We start from the raw sequence: 25,302 nt of genomic DNA, 5'->3' as shown, positions 1-25,302 counted from the left end.
ACTGCGCTGAGGCGACAGCCCGTGCCATCCGCTGGGGCAGGGCGGTGGTGGGGAGGGGTGAGTTCTGGTTGCTGCTGTTTCCATGTGCTACCAAGTGCCGAGTGCTGTCCTTAGGTGGACGCTCAGACAGCCCTGCGGCTCCGAGCCCCCTTCCCGGGCGAGGGGAGCTGTGTGCAGAGAGGCACGGCCAGTGTCAGGTGCGTAGCGGGCCCAGAGGACACGTCCCCCCAGGCCCGCAGCCTCCATCTCCCAGAGAACTGCCGCAGGGTTTGATTGGGTTAGAACAAGTGTCTGCGTTGGCCTTCGCTGGTGCCGTGACCTTGACCTCTGCCAACCCTGCCCCCTCCTGTTTCCGGGGCACACGCTGAAGTCTCCTCGTGTCAGCCTGTAGCTGCTCCTCCCAGTGTGTGCCTCCGGTCTCCTGCTCAGATCTGTAAGGTCCCCGGGGCCTCCCGGGGCTGAGAGAGGAAGATGCAGCCCCACGCCCCCACGTTCCCTCCCCCATCCTCACCGTCCACAGCTTTAACTTAGTGTGCCCCTTGCTGTGGCATCTAATACAGCCCACGGCATGCAGATGCCACTCGCTGGAGAGCCCAGTGATGTACCCGACTCCCATTCCTTCCCGGGAGAACGTGCATTTTCTTGGGAGTCTCTCGTTTCTTTTGTTCCCCTTTGCCCTATTTGCCAGCATCGCACCGGTGGCTAAATTTGAGCACATACACCACGCCAAGTCCGGGTCCAGGTGCCTCGTAAACCTTCTCACGTAACCGTCCCCTCATCGCCGGGAAGCGGGGCACTGTTCTCGGGTTACAGCGCAGGAAGTGCCGGCCCCCGGGCTGAGTGCGCTGGCCCGTGCGCCCGCCCCCGGGATCTGGCAGGGGCAGGCATGCCATCCAGACAGTCTGACGCCAGGCGGGGCGCCCTTCACAGTGACTGCACACCTCTAACTATGTTATACCCTATACCGTCTTCTCCCCCCCGAAGCCCTCCCTCCTGGGCACGGTCCGTCCTCCTGCGTCCACTTCGGACCTTAGCTCAGAGCTGCTGTTGTTTCCTGGAGCTAAGTTTTGTATTTGTTTGGTTCCTCGTTGGAGCATATCCTCAAAACCGCTTCCGTAGGGAGGGGTGCATGCATTTTTTTTTTAACCTCTTTGCAAGTCTTAAAGCTGTTCATTCTGTCCTCTGACGAGGTGCAGTGTCTTCAGACGGCTAAGGGGACATGCCCCCTATCTTAGATTTTTGCGTCGAACCCGTCTTCCAGCATCTGGTTGCTTGGAGGGCGAGACGTCTGATGTCCTTCCCGTTTCAGTGCCTTTGCCGTGTGATTGTTTATTCTCTTACATTCCGGGGACACCGGTCATCTTTGTCCCCACGTTCTAGAGTTCTTCTTTCCCTCCGCCCTTCTTCCTTCTCTTGAGACTCCACCCGGTAGGATGTGGGCAGCCGGGACCGTGTCTCCCCTCCGTAGCTCCTCTCTCCGAATGTCCACCTCTTCACCGTTCAGTTGTTTTCTGGGATAGTCACTTTATTTTCAGATCCCTGCATTTTAAACCTTAACTTTCATATTTTGGGTTTCCAGGGTCTCTCACCCCATGTTTGTTCTTTTCCCATAACTTTTTTTTAAAAGATTTTTTTTTTTTTTTTTTTGAAATTGATTTCCGAGGATGGGTGGGGTGGGGAGGAGTGGGAAGCATCAACTCATAGTGGTTGCTTCCCATATGTGCCTTGACCGGGCAAGCCCAGGGTTTCGAACCGGCGACCTCAGCGTTCCAGGTCGACACCTTCTCCACTGCGCCACGCCAGGCCAGGCCCCCTTTTCTTTTCTGCTGGATGGAACTGCCTTCATGCTTTTCTGTGGCCCAGGAGAGCCTTTTAAAACTTGCTTCTGTTCCTTGCTTCCTGTTTCCCCCACAGTGGATGCTTCTGCTTGTTCGTCTTGGGCTCCCCTTTTCATCTTGGGGTCTTCCTTTGGAAACCTGGCAATCCTTTCTTAGTCTGTGCCCATGTCCGAGTACGGCACAGAAATATCAGGTGGGTGGCTGAGGTGTGTTGACAGCTTGGCTTTGCAGAGGCTGATCAGGGGGACCCCGGAGCCAGCACACAGAACTGTCGCAGCGTGGACCACCGAGTCCCTTCAGAACAGCCCTCTGATCTCCGGGGGCGGGGGGCTCTCCTCGCCATGCCCACCTCTGCCGAGCTGGGGGAGGAAGGGGCCCCTCAGTTTTGCGTTTCTGCTCCCTTCCTACTCCACCAGGGGTCTCGGGGAAGGCGGTCTGTCACCAGACTGGCCAGCAAAGGGTCTTGGGGTTCAGTGCGTGCTGGTCCCAGCCTGTGGCAGACAGAGGTCAGCTGGTGTTTTTTCAGGAGTGGGGCAGGTGACAGGTCCTCGCCCAGGAAAGAGGAGGTGTCCCTGGATTTGCTACCCTGTGTCCATCCAGTTCAGTGGTTTCATCTCTGCTCCGTGTCCTCGTGACTTGGGGGTTGCATGGCCCTTCTGTCCTCTGGGCAGGCACCACCGGGCTCTGGCCGGGCCCCGTACACGAGGGAGATTGGGGGAAGCCGCGCGTCAGCCCTCAGGGAACCCCTGTGCTCACAAACGCCTCTCTCCTGGAGGCCCAGAAAGGAAGCGGGTTCCAAGCCGGTCCTCCTGGCTGCTCCTTTCCCGCAAAAACCTGGCAGACTTTTCCGGTAGGCGTGCTCCGAGCTCACTTCTGGGCATCGTCTCTTTCCCACCCTGTGCTCATTTCCTGGGGAGCCCTAGGTGCCGTCCCCCCTCCTGCAGGTCTCCCGGTGGTCCGCCCAGCCCCCCACTTCCTGCCGGAGCCTCCTGGGTTCATCCCTGCAGACAACGCTATGAACACCCAGCGCGGGCACGTTGGTGTGCCTGCGGATCCAGCCCAGCCTCGGACGGAGGCCCCGGCCGGCCTCGGGAGCCTGGCGGTGGTTCTGGAATGGGGGATGACGCGGCAGCCACGTGTTGAGCAAACCGGCTGCTTTGCAATCCCTGTTGCGTCAGGGAGACGTGAGCACGTCCGTACTTGAAACAAACCTGCGTCTGGGACATGTGTTTCCTTTGGGTTCACCTGGACTTTCTAGACGCCTTCCAGGCTTTACGCTCCCAGGGTCTCCTGGATGCAGGTTGCCCGGAAGGTCTCTAAGGCGGCGGTCCTCACGAGGTGGTCTGTGGTCTGCAGTGGTGGGGAGCTCTCTCCCAGGGTCTGGGGGTGTGCCTTTGGACTGGTGGGACTTCATCTACAAAGATGATTGGTACCCGTTGTCAGACAGGCAGTGGGCTTTACTGTGATGCAGCTAGAGCTTCCTAGAGGCGGACCCAGGGCACCCTCTTCCCCAGGGAAGTGTCACGGGCAGTGCGGGGGAGCAGAGATTCCCTGGCTGGTGCCGATATCATAAGGACCCACTGGGGTGCATGGTGAACCCCCAATTCCCTGGCAGGTGCCAGTATCAGGAGGCCCCCCAGGGTGCATGGTGAACCCCCGATTCCCTGGCAGGTGCCGGTATCAGGAGGCCCCCCAGGGTGCATGGTGTACCCCCAATTCCCTAGTTGGGTGCTGGTGTCGGGAGGCCCCCCAGGGTGCACGGTGAACCCCCAATTCCCTGGCAGGTGCCGGTATCAGGAGGCCCCGCTGGGGTGCATGGTGAACCCCCGATTCCCTAGCTGGGTGCCGGTATCAGGAGGCCCCCCAGGGTGCACGGTGAACCCCCGATTCCCTGGCTGGTGCCGGTATCAGGAGGCCCCCAGGGTGCACGGTGAACCCCCGATTCCCTGGCTGGGTGCCGGTATCAGGAGGCCCCCCAGGGTGCATGGTGAACCCCCAATTCCCTGGCAGGTGCCAGTATCAGGAGGCCCCCCCAGGGTGCACAGTGAACCCCCAATTCCCTGGCAGGTGCCAGTGTCAGGAGGCCCCCCAGGGTGCACAGTGAACCCCCAATTCCCTGGCAGGTGCCAGTGTCAGGAGGCCCCGCTGGGGTGCACGGTGAACCCCCAATTCCCTGGCAGATGCCAGTGTCAGGAGGCCCCGCTGGGGTGCACAGTGAACCCCCAATTCCCTAGCTGGGTGCCGGTATCAGGAGGCCCCCCAGGGTGCATGGTGAACCCCCGATTCCCTAGTTGGGTGCCGGTGTCGGGAGGCCCTGCTGGGGTTCACAGAGAACCCCCGAGAGCCTGTGGGGCACGGTGTTCCCCATGATGCTTTTGCAAGGAAAGTTTGTGTGTTTGTTTTAAGACCATAGTAACACAGCCTATGTCACAGTGAATACGACGCCCCTCTTTGGAGCATCCCTGGGACATTGCATCCGTGATGGCCAGGACTGGGCCCAGACGTGGCCCTGGCTGCCTGTGTGGCCGCTCAGGGCAGCTGTGCCGGAGGAGGGTGGGGGCAGGGGCTGAGGTCGGGCTGCACTTACACAGCAAGCATGCCCGTTTCGGGGTACCCAGGGCTTTAGTAGCCAACTCATGTAAAGCTGGTTTTATTTTATTTTTTGTTTGTTTTTTAATGTTTATTTTATTGATCTTAGAGAGAAAGGAAGAGAGGGAGAGGCAGGAACATCAGTCTGTTCCTGTATGTGCCCTGACCAGGATGGCCTGGCAACCTCTGCACTTTGGGACGATGCCCTTAGCCAGCCGAGCTAGCTGTCCGGCCAGGGCAGAGCTGGTTGTAGATGTTGTAGATGTCGGGTTTCAGGTCAAGATTATTCTCCTAATTGCTTTTATTCAGAACGGGCAAGCTTGGGCGGGCACTGAAGTGCCTCTCCTTGGTGCCAGCCTTGAGCTACCCTCAGGAGACCATGTGCCAGGCAGCCCGGGGCATACTCGCTCCCTGCCTCCCTCCGAGGGCCAGGAAGCAGCCCCCTGGCACCCTGGGGACTCAGTGGCACCCCGTTGGGCCCCACCTCTCGTGGACTGAGCATTTTCTCTTGTCTGCTTTCTTTAGTGATGCTTTAGTCAGAGTTCCATCGAAACGAGAGCTTTGAGGCTGAAACGTTTGGAAACCACGGGAGACACGGGCCCCCGGGTCTCTAGGGCCTGACGGGGTATGCGTCTGCGTCAGTTCAGAGCTCACCTGCCGGGCACCTGTGTTGCGCAGTCTCTGTGGGAGCAGCTGGGGTCCCGCAAGGAGCGTGCCCTGCGGGCTGGCACTTGGCACGGAGCCGGTGAGGAGGCTGTTGCTCCTTGTTTCTATTTTTAGGTACAAGTGACAAGGGGCGGAGGGTCTGGTGTGTGTGTGTGGTGGGGCCCTGCAGACACCCCACAGGCGGCCGAGCACATGTCTGGGACAAGTGGGAGCACTGACATTGTGCTTCCAGTCTGCAGAGGCCTCGGCTGTTCCCCCAGCATGGAGCACACAGCCGCGTTTATTTCCGGCCTGGCTTCCCCTGTGGCGGGGGGGGGGGCACCCACCTGCTGCTGGGAGCTGTGTGTCTCCCCCCCAGGCCTCTCTCTGCCGTGGGGTACTGGAGGCCCCCTGCAGAGCCCAGCTCCCAGCCTTTACCTGAGGGACCCCTTCCTCTAACTTCAGTCGCAGCTGCAGGAGCTGCTGCCTGCCGCGGGCAGATTCTTTACATAGTTGCTCATCAGCACCCTCTCAGAGAGGAATGTCCGAGGCTGCCGTGATGTCAAAGGGGCGAGCAGAAGGGTCTGGGCCAACCCCAGCCTGGCACTGCAGGCTCCCGGCGGAGGGAGAGAGAAGCAGAGGCTCAGAGAGCCTGCTTGGCCCCAGGGGCGCGCCAGGTGATGCCCGTGGGGGGGTGCTGCGGCCCGGCTGTCAGCCGCCGGGGACAATGAACTTCCGGGTGGCACTTGCCAAGTGACAGCCAGAGCTCCGCTCTCCCCACTGCTTGCCCTTGTCCAGCCCGCGCCAGGATGTCCGGAGCTTCCGGAGAGAGCTCGGGGGACCGTGGACGGCCGGCGGCGGGCGATGCCCACCGGGCCACCATGGACAGAGAGCTGGCGATGCTCAACGAGAAGGTGGACAGGCTCCTGCACTTCCAGGAGGACGTTACGGAGACCCTGCAGGGTGTGTGCCAGGGCATGGGCCACCTCGAGCAAGGCCTGCACCGGCTGGAGGCCTCCAGGGCCCCGGGCCCGGCCGGGGCCGACGCCACCCCGCCGGGGGACGCGCAGGCCGGGTGGCCGGAGGTCCTGGAGGTGGTGAGGGCTGTGCGGCAGGATGCAGTCCAGCACGGCGCCAGACTGGAGGCCCTGTTCAAGGTGGTGGTGGCCGTGGACAGGGCCATAGCTTTGGTAGGGGCCATGTTCCAGAACTCCAAGGTGGTGGACTTCATCATGAAAGGGCGTGTCCCCTGGAGGAAAGGAAGCCTGGCCGATGGCTCTGTGGAGGTGGGTTCCGTGTCCCTGCCCTGGTCTCCTCCTGCCTGCAAGGGGCAGCCTGGGGGCCTGGTGAAGGCCAGCCAGGTCGCCAGCGTTAGGACAGCCAGGGCTGTTGTCCTCTTTCTGTGCCTCCTGGGTGACCTGTTTGTAGATGGGAGAAGGGGGGACGGAACCGTAAAGGTCAAACGGGGGTTTCCAGTAGGGGAAAGGGCGAGGCCGTGCCCTGGTGAGGGCTGTGGGCCTGGGCAGTTCCAGGGCACCTAGCCATGGAGGGCCTCTGGCTTCCTGGACGCCCAGTGACTTTTCTTTGCTCCTTGGTGTCCCTTGTGGGAGACGGTGGGGAGCGGTTCGTGTGCCCTGAGAGAGCCCCCATTCAGAAACCCCAGCCTCACCCCCTCCTGCTTCCTGCCCCCAGCCTGGTGCTCTCTCCCAGAGTGGGCGGGGTGTGCAGCTGCCTGAGGAGATGTGTTGACAGTGACCGTGGGGGACACAGGCCAGGCGTGAGCCGGAGCCTGGGGGTGGAGTGTGGTATTTCTGGGAACTGCTCTTCCCGGGGGTTGCATAACCAAACCCACTGCCTAATGGAAGTTTGGCTGCAGTGGGGGAGTTTGTGTGTGTGTGTGTGAGGGTGAGGTGTGTAGAGGCAACACTCTGTTTGGGAACAGCTAGGGGCAGCCACTTAGCAACATTCACGTGGTCTGGGGCCACCATCTCTGATCCCTGCCGTTACCCACCAGCCTCTGCAACTGACAGGTTGGCATCTCAGGAGCTGGTGCACTCTCTCCCTGCCCAGCCTGGCTGGAGCTGTCCCAGCTGACCCCTTGCCCTCTTTGCCTGATCACGTCGCCCGGTGTCCCCGCCATCTGCTCCTTCCCTGTGAGTCCGTCCTGCAGGGGAGATGTCACCTGCTTTTGCAACTCGAGCTTTAAAATCCCACTGATAACCAACCTGAGCTTAAAGAGAGAATTAATTCATCTAATGTGTACACAGGTCAAAACCATTCCTGGGGGGTAAAGAGCAGCCCTATTCCTGCTCCATCCACAGGCCCCGGACAACCCTCATTCCTGCTCCATCCTCAGGCCCCAGACAACCCCCCATTCCTGCCCCATCCTCAGGCCCTGGACAACCCCCCATTCCTGCTCCATCCTCAGGCCCCGGACAACCCCCCATTCCTGCCCCATCCACAGGCCCCAGACAACCCCCCATTCCTGCCCCATCCGCAGGCCCCGGGACAACCCCCCATTCCTGCCCCATCCACAGGCCCCAGACAACCCCCCATTCCTGCCCCATCCTCAGGCCCCGGACAACCCCCCATTCCTGCTCCATCCTCAGGCCCCGGACAACCCCCCATTCCTGCTCCATCCTCAGGCCCCGGACAACCCTCATTCCTGCTCCATCCTCAGGCCCCGGACAACCCCCATTCCTTCCCCATCCTCAGGCCCCAGACAACCCCCCATTCCTGCTCCATCCACAGGCCCCAGACAACCCCCCATTCCTGCTCCATCCTCAGGCCCCGGGACAACCCGTACCCTCACCCCCAAGCAAAGGTGCCAGTTTCCTGTGAAACTTTCCAGAAATAGCCTGTTATCTATATAGAAGCACCCTCTTTGTTTGAACTCAGTTGTTATTCACAGTGTTCTAGCCTTGTTTTTTCCTTGATGTATTTGGGGCATTGTTTCATAGTAACACCCAGAAAGTTCTCTCCTTCCTGTTAGTACATTTGCAGCAGGCTCCGTTGGGGGCAGGAGGATGTATCTTCACTTTTACACCTGCCCACATCATTGTTGGTTCATTTTTCTCTATTATAAAAGTGAGCCAGTGACTGTCCATCCAGGTGTGAGTTTATCTGTCCGACACTCCTCGAAGTAAGTGGCCATGCTGAGCCAGAGGGCAGATCTGGGTACATAATCGGTAAAGCCAAACCGACCTCCACAGAAGTGATTCTGGTTTAGCGTGCCCCCCGTAACACCTAGGAAGGAGTGCTTGTTTTTAACGAAGCATGCTATCCGACTTCTTCCTTCTTGGCCTGTCTGGTGAATGACCACTGAAGTCTCATTATGCCGGTGTATGCTTTTTGAACATGGTAGTATAAACATGTTGAAGCATTTATAAAAGCAGAGGTCAGTAGTCTGACTCCTGTGAGCCCCATAACCGGAGGCCAGTGTTCCCCACCCGTTTTCTTCTTTCGGGACCACGTGTTTTGAGGCAGATCTGGGACAGCGGGTCACTCCTCCCAGAAGCATTTCAGCATTTTTACCTGAAAGAGAAGGGGTTCTTTGGACCTCGTTTCCTACCCAAAGAGCAAACCGTCACTGAATGTCGCCAAAGTCGGCATTCCCAGTTTCCTGACTGTCTTAGGCTTTTTTTAGAATTTTTATTTTGTCAGTTACAGTTGGTGTCCAATATTATTTTGGATTAGTGTCAAGGGTGCAGCACAGTGGTTTAGACAGTCATGTGCTTTACAAAGTGACCCCCAAACCTAAGTCTAGTGCCCACCTGGCGCCATACAGAGTGGTTACAGTAGGCTTGGCTACATTTCCTGGGCTGTGCTTGACACCGAGGACTTTTATTTGTAACCACTCATTTGTGCTTCTCAGTTCTGGCACTCTCTCCTGCCCTCCCCCCCAAACCCACCTCACGCTCTGGTTTTCTTAAAGTTTATTGATTTCAGCCGAGCTCCATATGAGGCCATTGGTCATAGACTTCTTAAAGATGATACTTTTCCTTTAATTCATAAAAAAAAAGAAAGTTAAACTTTTCATTATGGAAAATGCCCAGCCTGACCTGTGGTGGCGCAGTGGATAAAGCGTTGACCTGGAAATGCTGAGGTCGCCGGTTCGAAACCCTGGGCTTGCCTGGTCAAGGCACATATGGGAGTTGATGCTTCCAGCTCCTCCACCTTCTCTCTCTCCTCTCTCTCCCTCTCTGTCTCTCTCTCTCCCTCTCTATCTTCTCTCTAAAAATGAATAAATAAAATTTAAAAAAAGAAAAGAAAAAGTAAACCTTAAAAAAAAAATTTAAAAAAAAAGTCCAAACTTTTCATAATGAAGAATGTAACCAAACACAGATAGGATTGCACATCTCGCTGTAGTTTTGATTGGCATTTCTTTTCCTGACGTTGGGGCGCCTTGCCTAGATCGGGCACCCCCTGCACTTTTCTTTTCTTTTCTTTTTTTTGTATATTTCTGAAGCTGGAAACGGGGAGAGACAGTCAGACAGACTCCCGCATGCACCCGACCGGGATCCACCCGGCACGCCCACCAGGGGGCGACGCTCTGCCCACCAGGGGCGATTCTCTGCCCACCAGGGGGCAATGCTCTGCCCCTCCGGGGCGTCGCTCTGCCACCACCAGAGCCACTCTAGCGCCTGGGGCAGAGGCCAAGGAGCCATCCCCAGTGCCCGGGCCATCTTTGCTCCAATGGAGCCTCGGCTGCGGGAGGGGAAGAGAGAGACAGAGAGGAAGGGGGAGGGGTGGAGAAGCAAATGGGCGCTTCTCCTATGTGCCCTGGCCGGGAACCGAACCCGGGTCCCCCGCACGCCAGGCCGACGCTCTACCGCTGAGCCAACCGGCCAGGGCCCCCTGCACTTTTCTGAGAACTGCCTGCTCCTGTCTCCCCCCCCACTTTCTGCTTCAGTTTTTTGCCTTTTTCTTATTAATCTGTAAGAGCTCTTCATATGATAGTGAAATTAGACGTCATACCTGTGACGGATATTTAGGCATCTCGGAGGTGGCGGGGGGGGGCAGGGGGAGTCAGAGAAGTTTCCCTTCTCTGAGTTCTCACGTTTCTCGTCTGTTCCCCACGGGTGACCGCGCACTCTCTGTCCCGGCCTTTGTGTGTTGCACACGTATCAGGAACTGTGTGTGCCTGTGGGTTTGGTCCAATCGCCCAGCTAGGTCGTCAGCTCCTCGCTGGCCCTGCCATGGGACCTCCAGGTCCCTCTGTGCCCTGCGGCCAGGGCTGGCCCTGTGAGAGGCGCCAGAGGGGGCCAGTGAACTGAGATGGCCCTAGGGAGTTAACGCCATGCTGGTGCTGAGAACGTGCAGTGTGGAGGACTTCTGGGACCATCTCTCTGCTTTTGGAGAGGGAGGGTAGGAGCGGAGGATTTCTGGGACCCTCTCTGCTTTTGGAGAGGGTAGGAGCGGAGGATTTCTGGGACCCTCTCTCTGGTTTTGGAGAGGGTAGGAGCGTGGTACTCGCTGTGGAAGGAGCTTTAGAATCGTGCCAGGACTTTGCCCCGGTCTCGTGGGACGCCCGCTGGGTGTGGACACGGATTCGATCATTGCTAGAAGTTGGTGCTCTTCAGGAAGGACAGGGAGGTTCGGGTTCAGGCTCAGTGGAGGGCCCGAGTCCTGGTCGAGCTGTTCAGAGACGTTGGGCCTCTGGAATGGTGTGTGGGGTCTCGTCTCCTTCCTCCGGGCACGGGACGAGGCAGGGGCCAGAAAGTGGGGCCCTGAAGACAAAAACCTGTGTGTGTGTGTACAGGTGCACACGTGCTCCTGCCTACACCAAAGACAGGGAGGGGGAGGACTATCTGAGCCCACCAGCGTGTCTGCCAAAGGACGGTCTGTTCGAGTCCCACTCTACCGGTGCGGTGACACAGTACGTAGCCCGCGAGAAAGCCTCCAGCTCCCCCAGTTGTGGGGGCAGCAAGACAGAGTCTGCAGAAAGAGGCTACCGGATGGGTCTCTGCTGAGCACAGGGTCCGGGTGGCCGTGCTGATGCTGGGTGTACCTCCGATGACAGCGGCCAGCATTTGTTAATGAAGTGCTGTCCACACGCCAGTCACCGGGCTCTGTGTCTCTGTGTGACGTGGCCCTGCCATTAAGGGGGCAACGCTTGGGCCCTGGCCAGATAGCTTGCTTGGTTGGAGCGTTGTCCTGATATGACAAGGTTCGACCCCTGGTCAGGGCACCTACAGAAACAGATTGATGCTTCTGTCTCTCTCCCTTCCTCTTCAGTAAAAAAGAAAGAAAGAAAGAAAAGAAGACAGCAAAGCTTGGTGTCCTGCAGTTTCAAAGACACAAGAAGCAGGTCACAGAATGGAGGATGTGGGTGCGCTGTGGGGACAGCACTGCACCCAGCCCTCACCCCGCTGCGCGGAGACTTCAGAGCCGCGGACCTCGGTGCCCCAGTCAGAGCGGCCGCCCCTGCTGGTGTTTGTCACAGGGGCCTACAGTTGACAGATATTCACTCTTTTTTTAACCCCCTGGAGAGACTAGGAACTTAGATTTTTTTTTTTAATTTAGTGATTTTTAGAGAGAAAAAAACCAGACAGGAACTTCTATCTGCTCCTGTACGTGCCCTGACTGAGGATCAAACCGGCAACCTCTGTGCTTCGGGACGATGCTCCCACCAACCGAGCCATCCGGCCGGGGATAGGGTTTTTCCTAATCAGATTTGTTAAGGTATAATTTACATACAGTGAACCCCTCCACACACACAAATACATACGTGTAAGTATACAGTTCAACAAATTGTACACCCAAACCACCACCACCACCACAGCCAAGATACAGAACAGTTCTCTGGGTCCCAAAGGGAACTTGGAATTTTAATGTAAAAGTCACCTAGATTTATAATCTGGATAATAAAACTTTTAAAATGTTGTGCGAGCCAAGCAAAAGGCCTCTCGGGCTCTGTTTGGTCTCTGGGCCCCCCAAGGGGGCCAAGACGGCAGGAGGCAGGGGCTCTGCCCCGGCTCAGGGCTGTGACGAGTGCCTCCTGGCAGGAGCCTGAGGGGTTTCACCGGTCAAAGGCCCAGAGTCCCAGAAGCCCCAGGGGGACCCAGCAAGGGGTCAGGCCATCTAGAAATATTTATACTTAGAAATAGTACACCCTGGCCGGATAGCTTGGTTGGCTAGAGCATCCTCTGAAGGGCAGAGGTTAGCGGTTTGATCCCCAGTCAGGGCACCTACAGGAACGGATCGATGTTCCTGTCTCTCCCTTCCCCCCCTCTTTTGCTAAAATCAATAAATAAACGTTTTTATTTTCATTTATTTATTTATTTATTTATTATTATTTTTTTTTTTTGTATTTTTCTGAAGCTAGAAACGGGGAGAGACAGACAGACTCCCGCATGCGCCCGACCGGGATCCACCCGGCATGCCCACCAGGGACAATGCTCTGCCCACCAGGGGGCGATGCTCTGCCCCTCCGGGGCGTCGCTCTGTTGCGACCAGAGCCACTCTAGCGCCTGGGGCAGAGGCCAAGGAGCCATCCCCAGCGCCCGGGCCATCTTTGCTCCAATGGAGCCTCGGCTGCGGGAGGGGAAGAGAGAGACAGAGAGGAAGGAGAGGGGGAGGGGTGGAGAAGCAGATGGGCGCTTCTCCTGTGTGCCCTGGCTGGGAATCGAATCCGGGACTTCTGCACGCCAGGCCAACGCTCTACCACTGAGCCAACCGGCCAGGGCGTTTTTGTTTTTTTTAAAAAAGTACTGATTGCTCTGAGCCGTTTTGGGGATATGTGTGTGCACGCCCGGCGCTGGTCTGCTGGGGATGGTTTAGAGTTAAGACAGCTGAAAAAAAAAAAAAAAAAAAAAAAAAAGACAGCTGCTAAGCGCTGGGCTCCCCGCGTCCCCACTCGGGGGCCTCATGGAACACAGGCCGCTCTGCTCTTGGTCTCAGGCAGGACAGATCCACCAGAGCTCTTGAGCTCTCATCCTGGGCTGGGCACCTTTCTCGGTCCATCCCACAAATGACACCCCCAGCCCCCCATGAACTCTGTGAGTGGGTAACACTCCTCATTCTGCAGGTGCAGAGGTGTCAAGGATCTTGGCCAAGTGGTGGGGGCGGGGCCCAAGAGTCCGCGAGTCCACGCTCCAGGCCACACCGCTGCGCTGGAAGGGGTGACAGGCTTCGCACTCCCGGCTCCGGGGCGGGTGCTGCTCCCGGGTCCCCCTGCCGGGCTGGTTTCCTGTGACAGAGTTCCAACCCCAGCCACACCGACCGGCCACGAGCCACTGAACCGTGTTGACGTTTAAGACTAAACTCGTTTCGCATCCCTGGTCTAAGCAGCTTGAGGTTCCGTCTGTTTAGACCAGTGGTGGTCAACCTGGCCCCTACCGCCCCCTAGTGGGGGTTCCAGCTTTCACGGTGGGTGGTAGCGGAGCAACCAAAGTATAAATAAAAAGATAGATTTAACTATAGTAAGTTGTTTTATAAAGATTTATTCTGCCAAAGTTAGCAAAAATCTGACATAAAGTGCTTGGTAAGTAATTATTATTATATGCTTTAACTTGCTGTAACTCTGCTTTATAAATTTTATAAAGTAAAGTTTCTTCCCTACTTCATAAATCACCATGACTGTGGAACTGGTGGGCAGTTAGAAAATTTTATTACTAACAGAGATACAAAACTGGGCGGTAGGTATAAGAAGGTTGACTACCTCCGGTTTATTTATTTATTTATTTATTTAATTTTTTAAAAAAAATCATTTTAGAGAGGAGAGGGAGAGAGAGAGAGAGAGAGAGAGAGAGAGAGAAAGAGAGGAGAGACAGAGAGAAGGGGGGAGGAGCTGGAAGCATCAACTCCCATATGTGCCTTGACCAGGCAAGCCCAGGGTTTTGAACCGGCGACCTCAGCACTTCCAGGCTGATGCTTTATCCCACTGTGCCACCACAGGTCAGGCCCTACCCCCGGTTTAGACCCTTGGTCCGGGGCTGGGCCTGCCCTCACCAGCGATGCGGTGACTCAGGGAGTGGGTGGGGTGGACACCTGGGAGAAGCGTCAGTGTCCTCGTCCCTGACGTGACGCAGCCTCTGGCATCACTGGGGGACGACACGAGTACGTGGTGGGTGCACAGCAAAGGTCTGTGGCCCGAGAGGTGACGAGGGCGAGGGAGGACGATGACGGTGTTCCTGGTTGTTCCTTTAGAACAAAGAGAGAGAGGAAGAGAGAGGAGCCAGACCACCGTGTGCGCTGAGCAGCAGGGGCGTGCAGGCCGAGCTCAGGGGGCCTGGGGAAGGTGAGTGCGGCCCTCTGCTTCCCCCCCCCCCACCATGTGGCACTGAGGCTCAGGCTGAGCCCCCCACACAGCCTGCGACCGCCCAGCACCTGCCCACGCGTCTCTGCCCCGGTTCTTCCTGTCCTTCCTGAGTGCCGGTCAGAGACAGGCGGACAGGCGCTGTGTTAGTCACTTGGAAAAGTTCCTCTCTCATAGCCTCTGCCACCAGCCTGATACTCAGGTTTATTTTTTTTCACTTTGCTTTAATTTGTTTTTATGAATAGCTTTTCTTTATTTTTCTTTTTTGTATTTTTCTGAAATGAGAAGTGGTGGGAGGGGGCAGACAGACTCCCGCATGCGCCCAACCGGGATCCACCTGGCATGTCCACCAGGGGGCGATGCTCTGCCCATCTGGGGCGTCGCTCTGTTGCGACCAGAGCCATTCTAGTGCCAGAGGCAGAGGCCACAGAGCCATCCTCAGTGCCCGGGCCATCTTTGCTCCAATGGAGCCTTAGCTACGGGAGGGAAAGAGAGAGAGACAGAGAGGAAGGAGAGGGGGAGGGGTGGAGAAGCAGATGGGCGCTTCTCCTGTGTGCCCTGGCCGGGAATCAAACCCGGGACTCCTGCACGCCAGGCCGACGCTCTACCACTGAGCCAACCGGCCAGGGCTGGCTTTTTTTTAAAGTTTAATTTTTTTTATTATATAATTTTGCATAATATTTACATGGTTCCGAAATCCAATGGGCCGAACAAGGTAGGAAGAGAGGTTGAACTTCTGCCTTGCTCCCTCCTGCCACATGTCACCATTTTACACGTTTTCGTCCCATCTTTTCTTTGAGGGCCGGCCTCTTTAGACCACACCGTAAGAGGTTATAATCACGCACGCGCATGTGCAGCTCAGGTGGGATGGAACCCCAGGGCACACCCGGCTCTCGCTCCCCTACGGGGTATCCGGAGGTCGTCCTGCAGCTGCAGGCGCAGGTCCTGTTCCTCGTGGTTGTGGCCACGTCGCTCTCCCTGCGGGATGCGCCCCGGTCCGGTCTACCAGCCCCCGCCGATGGCCTCTGGGCTGCTTCCCGTCTGCCGTGCGGCCCTCTGCATCCTCCTTAGCACATCTTGGGGATCGGTTCCTCCCGTGGGATTGCTTTCTCACCCACCTGTTTTCCTGCAGAGAGCCAGACGGCTGACCAGCCAGAGGGGACGGCGGAGAGGCTGCCCCCCGTCGGTGCTGCGGGGCTGGGTCCGGACGCCCTCGCCCAGCCAGAGGCCTCGCCGGGGCTGGGAGTCGGGGTTCCTGGGCCAGACCGCATGCCGCCTGGACACCTGCTGCCGCCCGGACACCTGCTGCCGCCCAGAGAGGCAGCAGCCAGAGCTCCTGAGGTGTCCGGCGAGGACCCCGGGGCCAGCTTGGAGTTGCCTGCGGTGCCCAACGTGGTCAGCGAGGCCCCCTCCAGCCACGAGGCTGCACCGGCTGCAGAAACAGGGCCGTTACCCTGCCACCCTGAACCCCTGCCTGCGGAAGAGGGCGTGAAGCTGACGTCAGAGCCCACAGACCAGGCCAGGGCAGCTCCCCGTGGGGAAGACCCAGAGCCAAGGTGAGTGGCCACTCCTGCGAGCCGGGCCAGGGAGGAGTGAGCCCGCCCCTCAGTGGGAGGACGGCCGAGGGCCACGGCCTGCGCAGCGCTGGGCTGGCCACGCGTGCCGACGGCAGGACAAGGCCCGAGCCCAGTTTCCGGGAGCTTATGTCACCGTTTCTTACCTGGTGCCCGTAAGGATCACCTGGACGGAATTTTTAAAATACTAGTGTCCAGATAGTCTGATTTACTCAGTCCAGAGTGAGGCACGGGCTCTGGATTTTTGCTTCTGTTCTGTTTTTTTGTTTGTTTGTTTTTGGGTGTTTTTTTTTGAGAGAGAGAGAGTGAGAGAGAGGGATAGATAGGAACAGACAGACAGGATTGAAGAGAGATGAGAAGCATCAATCATCAGTATTTCGTTGCGACACCTTAGTTATTCATTGATTGCTTTCTCATATGTGCCTTGACTGTGGGGCTACAGCAGACCAAGTAACCCCTTGCTCAAGCCAGTGACCTTGGGTCCAAGCTGGTGAGCTTTTGCCCAAACCAGATGAGCCCGCGCTCAAGCAGGCGACCTTGGGGTCTCGAACCTGGGTCCTCCGCACCCCAGTCCGACACTCTATCCACTGCACCACCGCCTGGTCAGGCTCTGTTCTGTTCTGTTTTTTTTTTTTGTTTTGTTTTGTTTTTTTTCATTTTTCTGAAGCTGGAAACAGGGAGAGACAGTCAGACAGACTCCCACATGCGCCCGACCGGGATCCACCCGGCACGCCCACCAGGGGCGGTGCTCTGCCCCCCCAGGGGGCGATGCTCTGCCCATCCTGGGCGTCGCCATATTGCGACCAGAGCCACTCTAGCGCCTGAGGCAGAGGCCACAGAGCCATGCCCAGCGCCCGGGCCATCTTTGCTCCAATGGAGCCTTGGCTGCGGGAGGGGAAGAGAGAGACAGAGAGGAAAGCGCGGCGGAGGGGTGGAGAAGCAAATGGGCGCTTCTCCTGTGTGCCTTGGCCGGGAATCAAACCCGGGACCTCCGCACGCTAGGCCGACGTCTGTTCTGTTTTTACAAGCTCCCCGGGTGAGTCCAATGTGGAGTGAGACTCCCCAGCTCTTAGAGCAGCGATAACCGATAACATTGGGGTAACGAACTGAACATGGGCAGAGCCTGTCACAGGCATGCTCTCCTCTTATTCTCATGAATCAAGGGGGTCAGGGTGTCTGGCCTCCCTGTTTTATCGATGAGGACACAGGCTGAGTGTTCCCAGGGCCACACGGGTAGGGATTCAGAGTTGGAATCTGACTCCAGGTCATTGGGCTCCTGAATCCATGTCCCTGACCACAGCACCGTCCTCAACCTTACGGTAGGAGAGGAGGAAGGCACTGGGGGGCGGGGGGGACTTTTAGGAGGGTTATGCTCCTGGCCCCGGAGGTGGGGCTGTGACGAGGCCCTCAGGACGTGTCCTCATGGCCTGTGTGTGGCCGACACAGTGCAGGACAGTGGAGAGCCAGAGCCCGCCGACCCCCAGCCTGGCCTGGCCGTGCAGTCATCGTCCAGCCCCCACGCGGCCCACCGAGGACGCTGTGCTGCTCGGGCCTCTCCTTCAGGGCCCAGCTACCCTCGACACCTGTCCTGGGTGTCCCCGCTGGGCACGGTGCCCTCTCTCTGAGGCCTGGCCCTGGGCTGGCGCCTGTGTGCTGTGGGGTCTGGCAGAGGAGCCCAGCTGCTTGTCCACCTTTGTTCTGGAAGGATCCGGAGCCTCCAGGACACCTAACCAGCCGGAGGGAGGGGTCCCCAGATCCCGGCTGGGGCTCCACGTGAGGACTCTGGGCGTGGGGCTGGGACTTGCCACACGCTCGGAAGGGGTCCCCAAAGGTTCCGGGCTCTGGGGAAAGGTCTCCACGCCTGCCCAGGGCTTGGGGAAGCGGGAGGTCACGACCTTCCCTTTTTCAGCCGGCACAGCACAAGCCGTGTGGTGAGGGGCGGAGGCTTGCACTCCAGCTCGGAGTGGAGGCTCCTGAGGCCACTATCAATTTGCAGTATGGTCTTGAGTGTCACACGCATGGGGGGCCATGTGGCCGTGCCTCCGGGTCACCCCGCACTCCTGGCGGGAAGACTGGGGCAGGCGGTAGTGGCTGCTGGCCTTCTCAGGGCCTTATTTCTCTCCACCCAGGATCTCTATCCGCGTGCAGGAGACAGACACCCCTGGGGAGCTGCTGGTGACGCCAGGGCACAGCCCTGCACCCATCCCTGCTTCTGAGGCTGTAGCCGCTGCCCAGCCAGGGGAGCAGGACCTGCCTGAGCCCACGAGCTGTCCCCAGACCCCTGGGGCCGAGCTGGAAAAGCAGACCCAGACAGAAGCCAGCGTGTGCCCCCCCCTGCCCGAGCAGAGCAGCGACGAGGGAGCAGAGGCCCAGGAGAAGCAGGGGCCCACAGCCAACCCCACCATGGGCCCGAGCGGGACCAGGAGTGACGAGGGGGACATCGTGGAGGCCCCTGGCCTGCAGCAGGACGACAGCCTGGGGGCAGGGAAGCCTGAGCCTGGGATGGGCTGCACCCCCGGGGGCCTGGGCGGAGCTGCGGCTGGCAGCTGGGTTCTGGGTAAGTGAGGCGAGGGGAGGCAAGGAAGATTGGGGGGGCCACTCCTGGGGGGCTGCTTGCAGCTTCTGGGAAGAGAGACAGCAGGTCTGGGGGTGTCCAGGACTCAGAACATCCTGCCGGCGCCTCCTGGGGCTGGAGACACCACGGGTGAGCTCGGGTGAGCTCCGCTGGCCGTGGCTGTGGGAGGAGGGAGCCGGGGGGCCCTGCTGGGGGGTCCCAGAGCGTCTGTCTGCCTGAGCTCTCCACCGCTGCTATTCTGGAAAGAGATGGTTTGGGGGGCTCCTGGTGAAAAAGAGGCGTGTGCGTGTGCTGGAGGCGGCCCTCACCCGGGATAGAGAACGGGGTGCTGAGGGGCTGACCTGCCTTCTGTCCCAGGGATGTGCGAGGCGCCTTGTGTTCTGTGCTCAAAGGCCCTCACTCCTCCAGTCCTGAGGGTCACATGCCCCTCTCTCAGCTGACTCCCCGCCCCGGGGTCTCTGGTGGGCCCCCGAGAAGGGCTGTGTGTCCTGCAGTGCCCTGGTGCCCCTTGCCGCGCGGGGCTCCACAGATGTCCTGTGACACAGACTTCACCAGCTGCCGCTTCTCCCCTCATACGGCCAGGTCCAGCTGTGGACACAGGCCTCCCTCAATTCCTGAAACGCAGCTGGGACAGCAGGCTGTGATCGTGGGGGCGTTTCTGAACCCGGAACGGTGACAAAGCCAGCACTCACCGAGGACTCACTGTGCTGAGGACACACTGGTGCCTGCCTTCCTCCTCCCAGGCCTGGGGGGTGGGGGCCGTGGAAACAGGAGAGGCTGAGGAGCACGCTCTGGGCACAGGGGCTGTGAGAGACTGAGGAGCACGCTCTGGGCACAGGGGCCGTGCTGAGGGAGCCGGGGTCTGACGCTGGCATCTGTCTGGTCCAGAACCGTGACTGCAAACCTCACGGCCGCACTGCTGCTCAGAGCAAGGCGGCAACATGATGAGGAACAACAAAAGCCTGCACACGGAGCCCTGGGCGTCCAGGCTCAGGGCTGGCCGCTGCAGGGCCAGGAAAGAAGGCCCGTGTGCCATCAAAGCAAACTCAGAGGCCGCCTTGGGAGCAGAAGGCTGCTCTGGTTAAGACGGACCGAGGGAAGACCGTGGTGTTCTCTCCGTGTCCGGGGCCGGAGGTGTTCCTGGGACACAGGGGCTTCCACGGCGGGCTCCCCACAGGGGCTGGCCCAGCCGCTGGTTCCCAGCCTGACGCCGGACGGTTTCTGTCGCTGTGTCCCGTGTGTGTGGTGGACTCTGTTTTATTCCTCGACCCTATTTCACGTAACCTTTCTAGTTTCCTGTCACCTCTGAAGGCCAAGATGTAAAAAAAAAAAAAAAAAAAAAAAAAATCCTAACCCATTTTTCTTTCCCCGTATGGGCTCCATTTCCCCTCCAGACCGCTGTCCCCAGTCCACCTGGGACTGGCCCCCTGGGCAGCGTCACAGGCCCCAAGGGACATCCAGGGGCATGAGGAGCGGGGAGCAGGGGTTGGGGGTGGGGGTCTCCGGCTGCCCCCCTGGCCCCACCCTCGCTGGCTACTGTAACCCAGTCTGTCCTGTTAGCGCAGTCCGACGTTGGCCGGCTCCAGTGCCTTCCGGTTCCCGCAGCCGCCCCGCCCCAGTCCCAGGACATCTGTGGACTGGACCTGCCCCCTCCTCATGCACAGAGCAGTGTCGTAGGTCCTGGGGGACATAGGTCGGCATCCCGTCTCGTCACAGACTCACTGTGTGACCTTGTGTCACCCACCTCTCTGGGACCCCGCTTCCACCTCCACCAAGTGGGTGATGGGAGCCAGATGATCCTTGTGAAGGACGAAGGCGTGGTCACTTGAACCGTGTGGCTCTGGGACGGTGGCTGAAGGTGGGGCTGCGCGGGAGGCTCATGGGCCACTGTCCCCTGAACAGATGACAGTCCAGCCCCGCCAGCTCCTTTCGAGCACCGCATTGTGAGCGTCAGGGAGACCTCGGCCTCAGCGGGGTACAGCGTGTGCCAGACTGAAGTCTTGGGAGGGTAGGTGGGCTTTCGGCTTTGCGGACGGGCAGGAGTGGGAGGGCCGGGGACAGAGAACCTGCATAGCTGTCCAGGGGCTGGGGGCTGCTGGGCAGTTCTCTGGAGCTGGTGGATCGAGCCAGGGCCAGGGCGGGACACCCCGGGCAGTGAGTGGACGGTCCACAGGGAGGGGGGTTAAGAGGACCGCCCCCAGAGCACAGGAGGACCCACAGGGGGTGGGGTGAGAAGGACATCCTCCAGGATGAGGCTCGGCCTGGTGCTGTGGGGTGACGGGATGTCCCCTGGGGTGCAGGACAGCCCGCGTGCATGGGGTGAAGCAGTTCTCGTCGAGGTTTTAGGCAGGGTGTGTGGACTGGGGGTGATGACCTGGGTACTTGTGGGGTGCAGATACCCCCGTGACGTGTGTGGAGGAGGGATGGGACCAGAACGTGGGGGACAGGGTGGCCCGCCCTGTTCCGGAGAGCCTCCTGGGCTCTCAGCCGCTGTCCTGGTGCCTGCAGGGGCCGCTTCGGTCAGGTGCACAGGTGCACGGAGAAGTCCACGGGCCTCCTGCTGGCGGCCAAGATCATCAAAGTGAAGAGCGCCAAGGATCGGGTGAGACGTCTGCCCCGGCCTGGCGTGGCCTCTGGTCGGGCTCAGGACACGTTCACGTCCTCCTCAGCCCCCTGGGCCCCAACTCCCCGGACCCCTCCGTGCCAAGCAGGAAACCCGGCCACCTTTCCTGCCTGTTTTGCAGGACTCCCAAACCCCCATTGGCAGGTCACCTGGCACCCTGGGTGACAGGGTCCTCCAGGTCCCCAGCTTTCCTTCTCGGGCCTCAGGTTTCCGATCCGGGAGGTGGGTGGGTCTGTTGTAAGACCCCGTTTTGGGTGGGGAGTCGAAGGGGCCTGGAGTGAGGGCAGGAAGCAGGGTGTGGGTGGGCACGAGCCTGCACAGGCGTGCCCGCAGCCGGCCCCTCCTCCTGACCCGTTGCTTGGAAACCCCTCCCCTCTGGCTCCGGAAGGAGGACGTCATGAACGAGATCAGCGTCATGAACCAGCTGATCCACGTCAACCTGATTCAGCTCTACGATGCCTTCGAGGGCAAGAACAGGTTCACCCTGGTCATGGAGTAGTGAGTGTCTGCGGTGGGCTGGGGGCCTGGGGCCGGGGGTCCAGGCCAACCTCTCCTCGGCCTCTGGCTCTTCTTGAAGATCTAGTCCCACTGGGCCCGTATTTCCGGCTGGAAATGGGTCTGATTTGCCCACTTGGGTTTCGTGCCTTGTCAGTACCCACGGGCCCCCATAGACACATTATACAGCCTTGGCCGAGGGCACCGGGAGTGAGCCTGCTGGTCAGCAGTCCAGTCTTCCCTCTGGCCCTCTGAGCTGGGAGGGGGGCAGAGCCCCTGTCCCCCATCAGACCCCAGAGGACAGCGGCACCCTCGGGCTGGGCTCGCCTGGACTGGTGCTGAGGGCGGGCGAGTCTTTCGAGAGCTGAGTCTGGTGCCTGCCTCTCCCGGTGCCCTGGCAGCGTGGACGGGGGCGAGCTCTTTGACCGGATCACCGACGAGAAGTACCACCTGACCGAACTGGACGTGATCTTGTTCACCAAGCAGATCTGTGAGGGCGTGCACTACCTCCATCAGCACTACATCCTGCACCTGGACCTCAAGGTCAGGCTCCCTCCGGGCGGGGGGCGGGGGCTGGGGGGGGGGACTGGTTCTGGAGCCTCTGCCGTTCTCCCGGCCTGGAGAGCGCCATCAGCAGACAGCCCGGCCCTCGTTCTCGGCTCCCCACCTCCTAGTTCTGTAGTCGGGGCGGACAAGTCCTGCTCGTGCTCTGAGCCTCGGTTTTGCCACATTGGCTGACTCACCTCTGTACGCTGTACTTCAAGATTAAGTGATGCAGCCCTGGCCGGTTGGCTCAGCGGTAGAGCGTCGGCCTAGCGTGCGGAGGACCTGGGTTCGATTCCCGGCCAAGGCACACAGGAGAAGCGCCCATTTGCTTCTCCACCCCTCCGCCGTGCTTTCCTCTCTGTCTCTCTCTTCCCCTCCCGCAGCCAAGGCTCCATTGGAGCAAAGATGGCCCGGGCGCTGAGGATGGCTCTGTGGCCTCTGCCTCAGGCGCTAGAGTGGCTCTGGTCGCAACATGGCGACGCCCAGGATGGGCAGAGCATCGGCCCCTGGTGGGCAGAGCGTCGCCCCTGGTGGGCGTGCCGGGTGGATCCCGGTCGGGCGCATGCGGGAGTCTGTCTGACTGTCTCTCCCTGTTTCCAGCTTCAGAAAAATGAAAAAAAAAAAAAAAAAAGATTAAGTGATGCAGTCATTTTTATTTTTTGAAACTATCTTTAAGATTAGTGTTTATGGTCCTGGCCAGTTGGCTCAGTGGTAGAGCATTGGCCTGGTGTGTGGAAGTCCTGGGTTCAATTCCCGGCCAGGGCACACAGGAGAAGCGCCCATCTGCTTCTCCACCCCTCCCCCTCTCCTTCCTCTCTGTCTCTCTCTTCCCCTCCTGCAGCCGAGGCTCCATTGGAGCAAAAATGGCCCGGGCGCTGGGGATGGCTCCATGGCCTCTGCCTCAGGTGCTAGAATGGCTCTGGTTGCAACAGAGCAAAGCCCCAGATGGGCAGAGCATTGCCCCCTAGTGGGTGTGCCGGGTGGATCCCGGTCGGTTGCATGTGGGAGTCTGTCTGACTGCCTCCCTGTTTCCAGCTTCAGAAAAAAAAAAAAAAAAAAAAAAGATTAGTGTTTATTTTATTTTTATAATTTTATTTATTTATTTATTTTTATTTATTCATTTTATAGAGGAGAGGGGGGAACAGAGAGAGAGAGAGAGAGAGAGAGAGAGAGGAGAGACAGAGAGAGAGAAGTGGGGGAGAAGCTGGAAGCATCAACTCCCATATGTGCCTTGACCAGGCAAGCCCAGGGTTTCGAACCGTTATTTTATTTTTTTTACAGAGACAGAGAGAGAGTCAGAGAGAGGGACAGACAGACAGGAATGGAGAGAAATGAGAAACATCAATCATCAGTTTTTCGTTGGGACACCTTAGTTGTTCATTGATTACTCTCTCATATGTGCCTTGACCATGGGCCTCCAGCAGACCGAGTGACCCCTTGCTTGAGCCAGTGACCTTGAGTCCAAGCTGGTGCACTTTTTTTTTTTTTGCTTAAGCCAGATGAGCCCGTGTTCTAGCCAGCAACTTCGGGGTCTCGAACCTGGGTCCTTCCGCATCCCAGTTTGATGCTCTATCTACTGCGCCACCGCCTGGTCAGGCGATTAGTGTTTTTTAAAAATTAGCATAGGAATGCATGTTTTTGGTCATACATACAGACAGCATTGAAGTGTATGAAATAGAGCAAGTGCTTCACGCGTGGTCTCTGTGCTGAGAAGCCTCTGTACCAGCAGGTCGGCGAGCACACAGACGGAATCAGGTCGCGTCTGGTCTATAAATTTGCCTTTCTTAGTTCACAGGACATTGTAGACATCCTTCCTCATCCTCTTTAAGGGCCCTGTGATGCCCCATCAAACGAATGTGTACACTTCCTTATGTTGGCTTCACAGTCAGTAAGCACTGACATCTAGCAGCCGTTTTCTTCCTTCCCTCCCTCCCTCCCTCCCTCCTTCCTTCCTTCCTTCCCACCTTCCCTCCTTCCTTCCCTCCCTCCCTCCCTCCTTCCTTCTCTCCCTCCCTCCCTCCCTCCCTCCTCCCCTCCCTCCCTCCCTCCTTCCTCTCTTCCTTCCTTCCTTCCTTCCTTCTTCCTCCCTCCCTCCCTCCCTCCCTCCATTCCTCTCTTCCTTCCTTCCTTCCTTCCTTCCTTCCTTCCTTCCTTCCTTCCTTCCCTCCCTCCCTCCCTCCTTCCTTCCTCCCTTCCTTCCTTCCTTCCTTCCTTCCCTCCTTCCTTTCCTCCATCCTTTCCTCCATCCTTTCCTCCTTCCTTCCCTCCCTTTCTCCCTCCCTCCCTCCCTCCTTCCCTTCCTTCCTTTCTTTGTTTTCTTCTTCCCTTCTTCCTTCTTTCCTTCCCTCCCTCCCTCCCTTCCTTTCTTCCTTCCCTCTTTCCTCCCTTTCTCCCTTCCTTCCTTCCTTTTTTCTTTTCTTCTTTTTCTTCTCTCTCTCTCTCTCTCTCTCTCTCTCTCTCTCTCTTTCTTCCTTTCCCTCATATGGATTTATTTCTTGGCTCTCTATTCTGTTTCATTGATCTGTGTGTCTATTTTTATGCCAATGCCATATTGTTTTGGTTACTATAACTTGGTAATATAGTTTGCAAACCAAGAGTTGTAATGTTGCCTCTGGCTTTGTTTTTCTCAAAATTGCTTTGGCTGTTCAGGGGCTGGCTTTTGTGGTTCCACACAAATTTTACCATAGCTTGTTTTATTTTTTTGAAAAATGCCATTGGAATACACACACACACACACACACACACACACACACATACATTTTTAAAAAAATAATTAATTTTTTTGTGCCAGAGACAGATAGAGTCACAGAGAGGGACAGATAGGGACAGACAAGAAGGGATAGAGATGAGAAGCATCAGTTCTTCGTTGTGGCACCTTAGTTGTTCATTGATTGCTTTCTCATATGTGCCTTGGCCGGGGGCCTACAGCAGACCAAGTGACCCTTGCTCAAGCCAGCGACCTTGGGCTCAATCTGGTGACCCTTGCTCAAACCAGATGAGCCCATGCTCAAGCTGGCAAACTCAGGGTCTCAAACCTGGGTCCTCGTGTCCCAGTCTGCTGCTGTATCCACTGTACCACCGCCTGGTCAGGCTGGAATTTTGATAGGGATTACATTGAATCTGTCAATTGTTCTGGGCAATATGGGCCTTTTAACAAC

General features: G+C 58.2%; 1 protein-coding gene across 4 annotated transcripts in view; it reads left to right on the top strand.

Annotated features, from left to right (window-relative positions):
• MYLK3 (myosin light chain kinase 3) overlaps positions 1–25,302 on the top strand; it is a 90,004-nt gene that overhangs the window by 52,119 nt on the left and 12,583 nt on the right. For 3 of the 4 annotated variants that reach the window (XM_066242262.1, XM_066242263.1, XM_066242261.1), the window contains 7 exons: positions 14,223–14,313; positions 15,464–15,887; positions 18,035–18,462; positions 20,383–20,488; positions 20,989–21,082; positions 21,492–21,601; positions 22,000–22,141. In XM_066242262.1, the coding sequence (XP_066098359.1) occupies positions 14,223–14,313; positions 15,464–15,887; positions 18,035–18,462; positions 20,383–20,488; positions 20,989–21,082; positions 21,492–21,601; positions 22,000–22,141 (1,395 nt within the window). Of the gene's footprint in view, positions 1–5,680; positions 6,359–14,222; positions 14,314–15,463; positions 15,888–18,034; positions 18,463–20,382; positions 20,489–20,988; positions 21,083–21,491; positions 21,602–21,999; positions 22,142–25,302 lie in introns of those variants that run through there. The other variant, XM_066242260.1, reaches the window with a different exon arrangement.

This window comes from Saccopteryx bilineata, chromosome 9, assembly GCF_036850765.1.
Source record: "Saccopteryx bilineata isolate mSacBil1 chromosome 9, mSacBil1_pri_phased_curated, whole genome shotgun sequence".
NCBI classification, from domain to species: domain Eukaryota; kingdom Metazoa; phylum Chordata; class Mammalia; order Chiroptera; family Emballonuridae; genus Saccopteryx; species Saccopteryx bilineata.
Note: the sequence above shows the minus strand (reverse complement) of the source record. Positions and strands in the feature narration are given on the sequence as shown.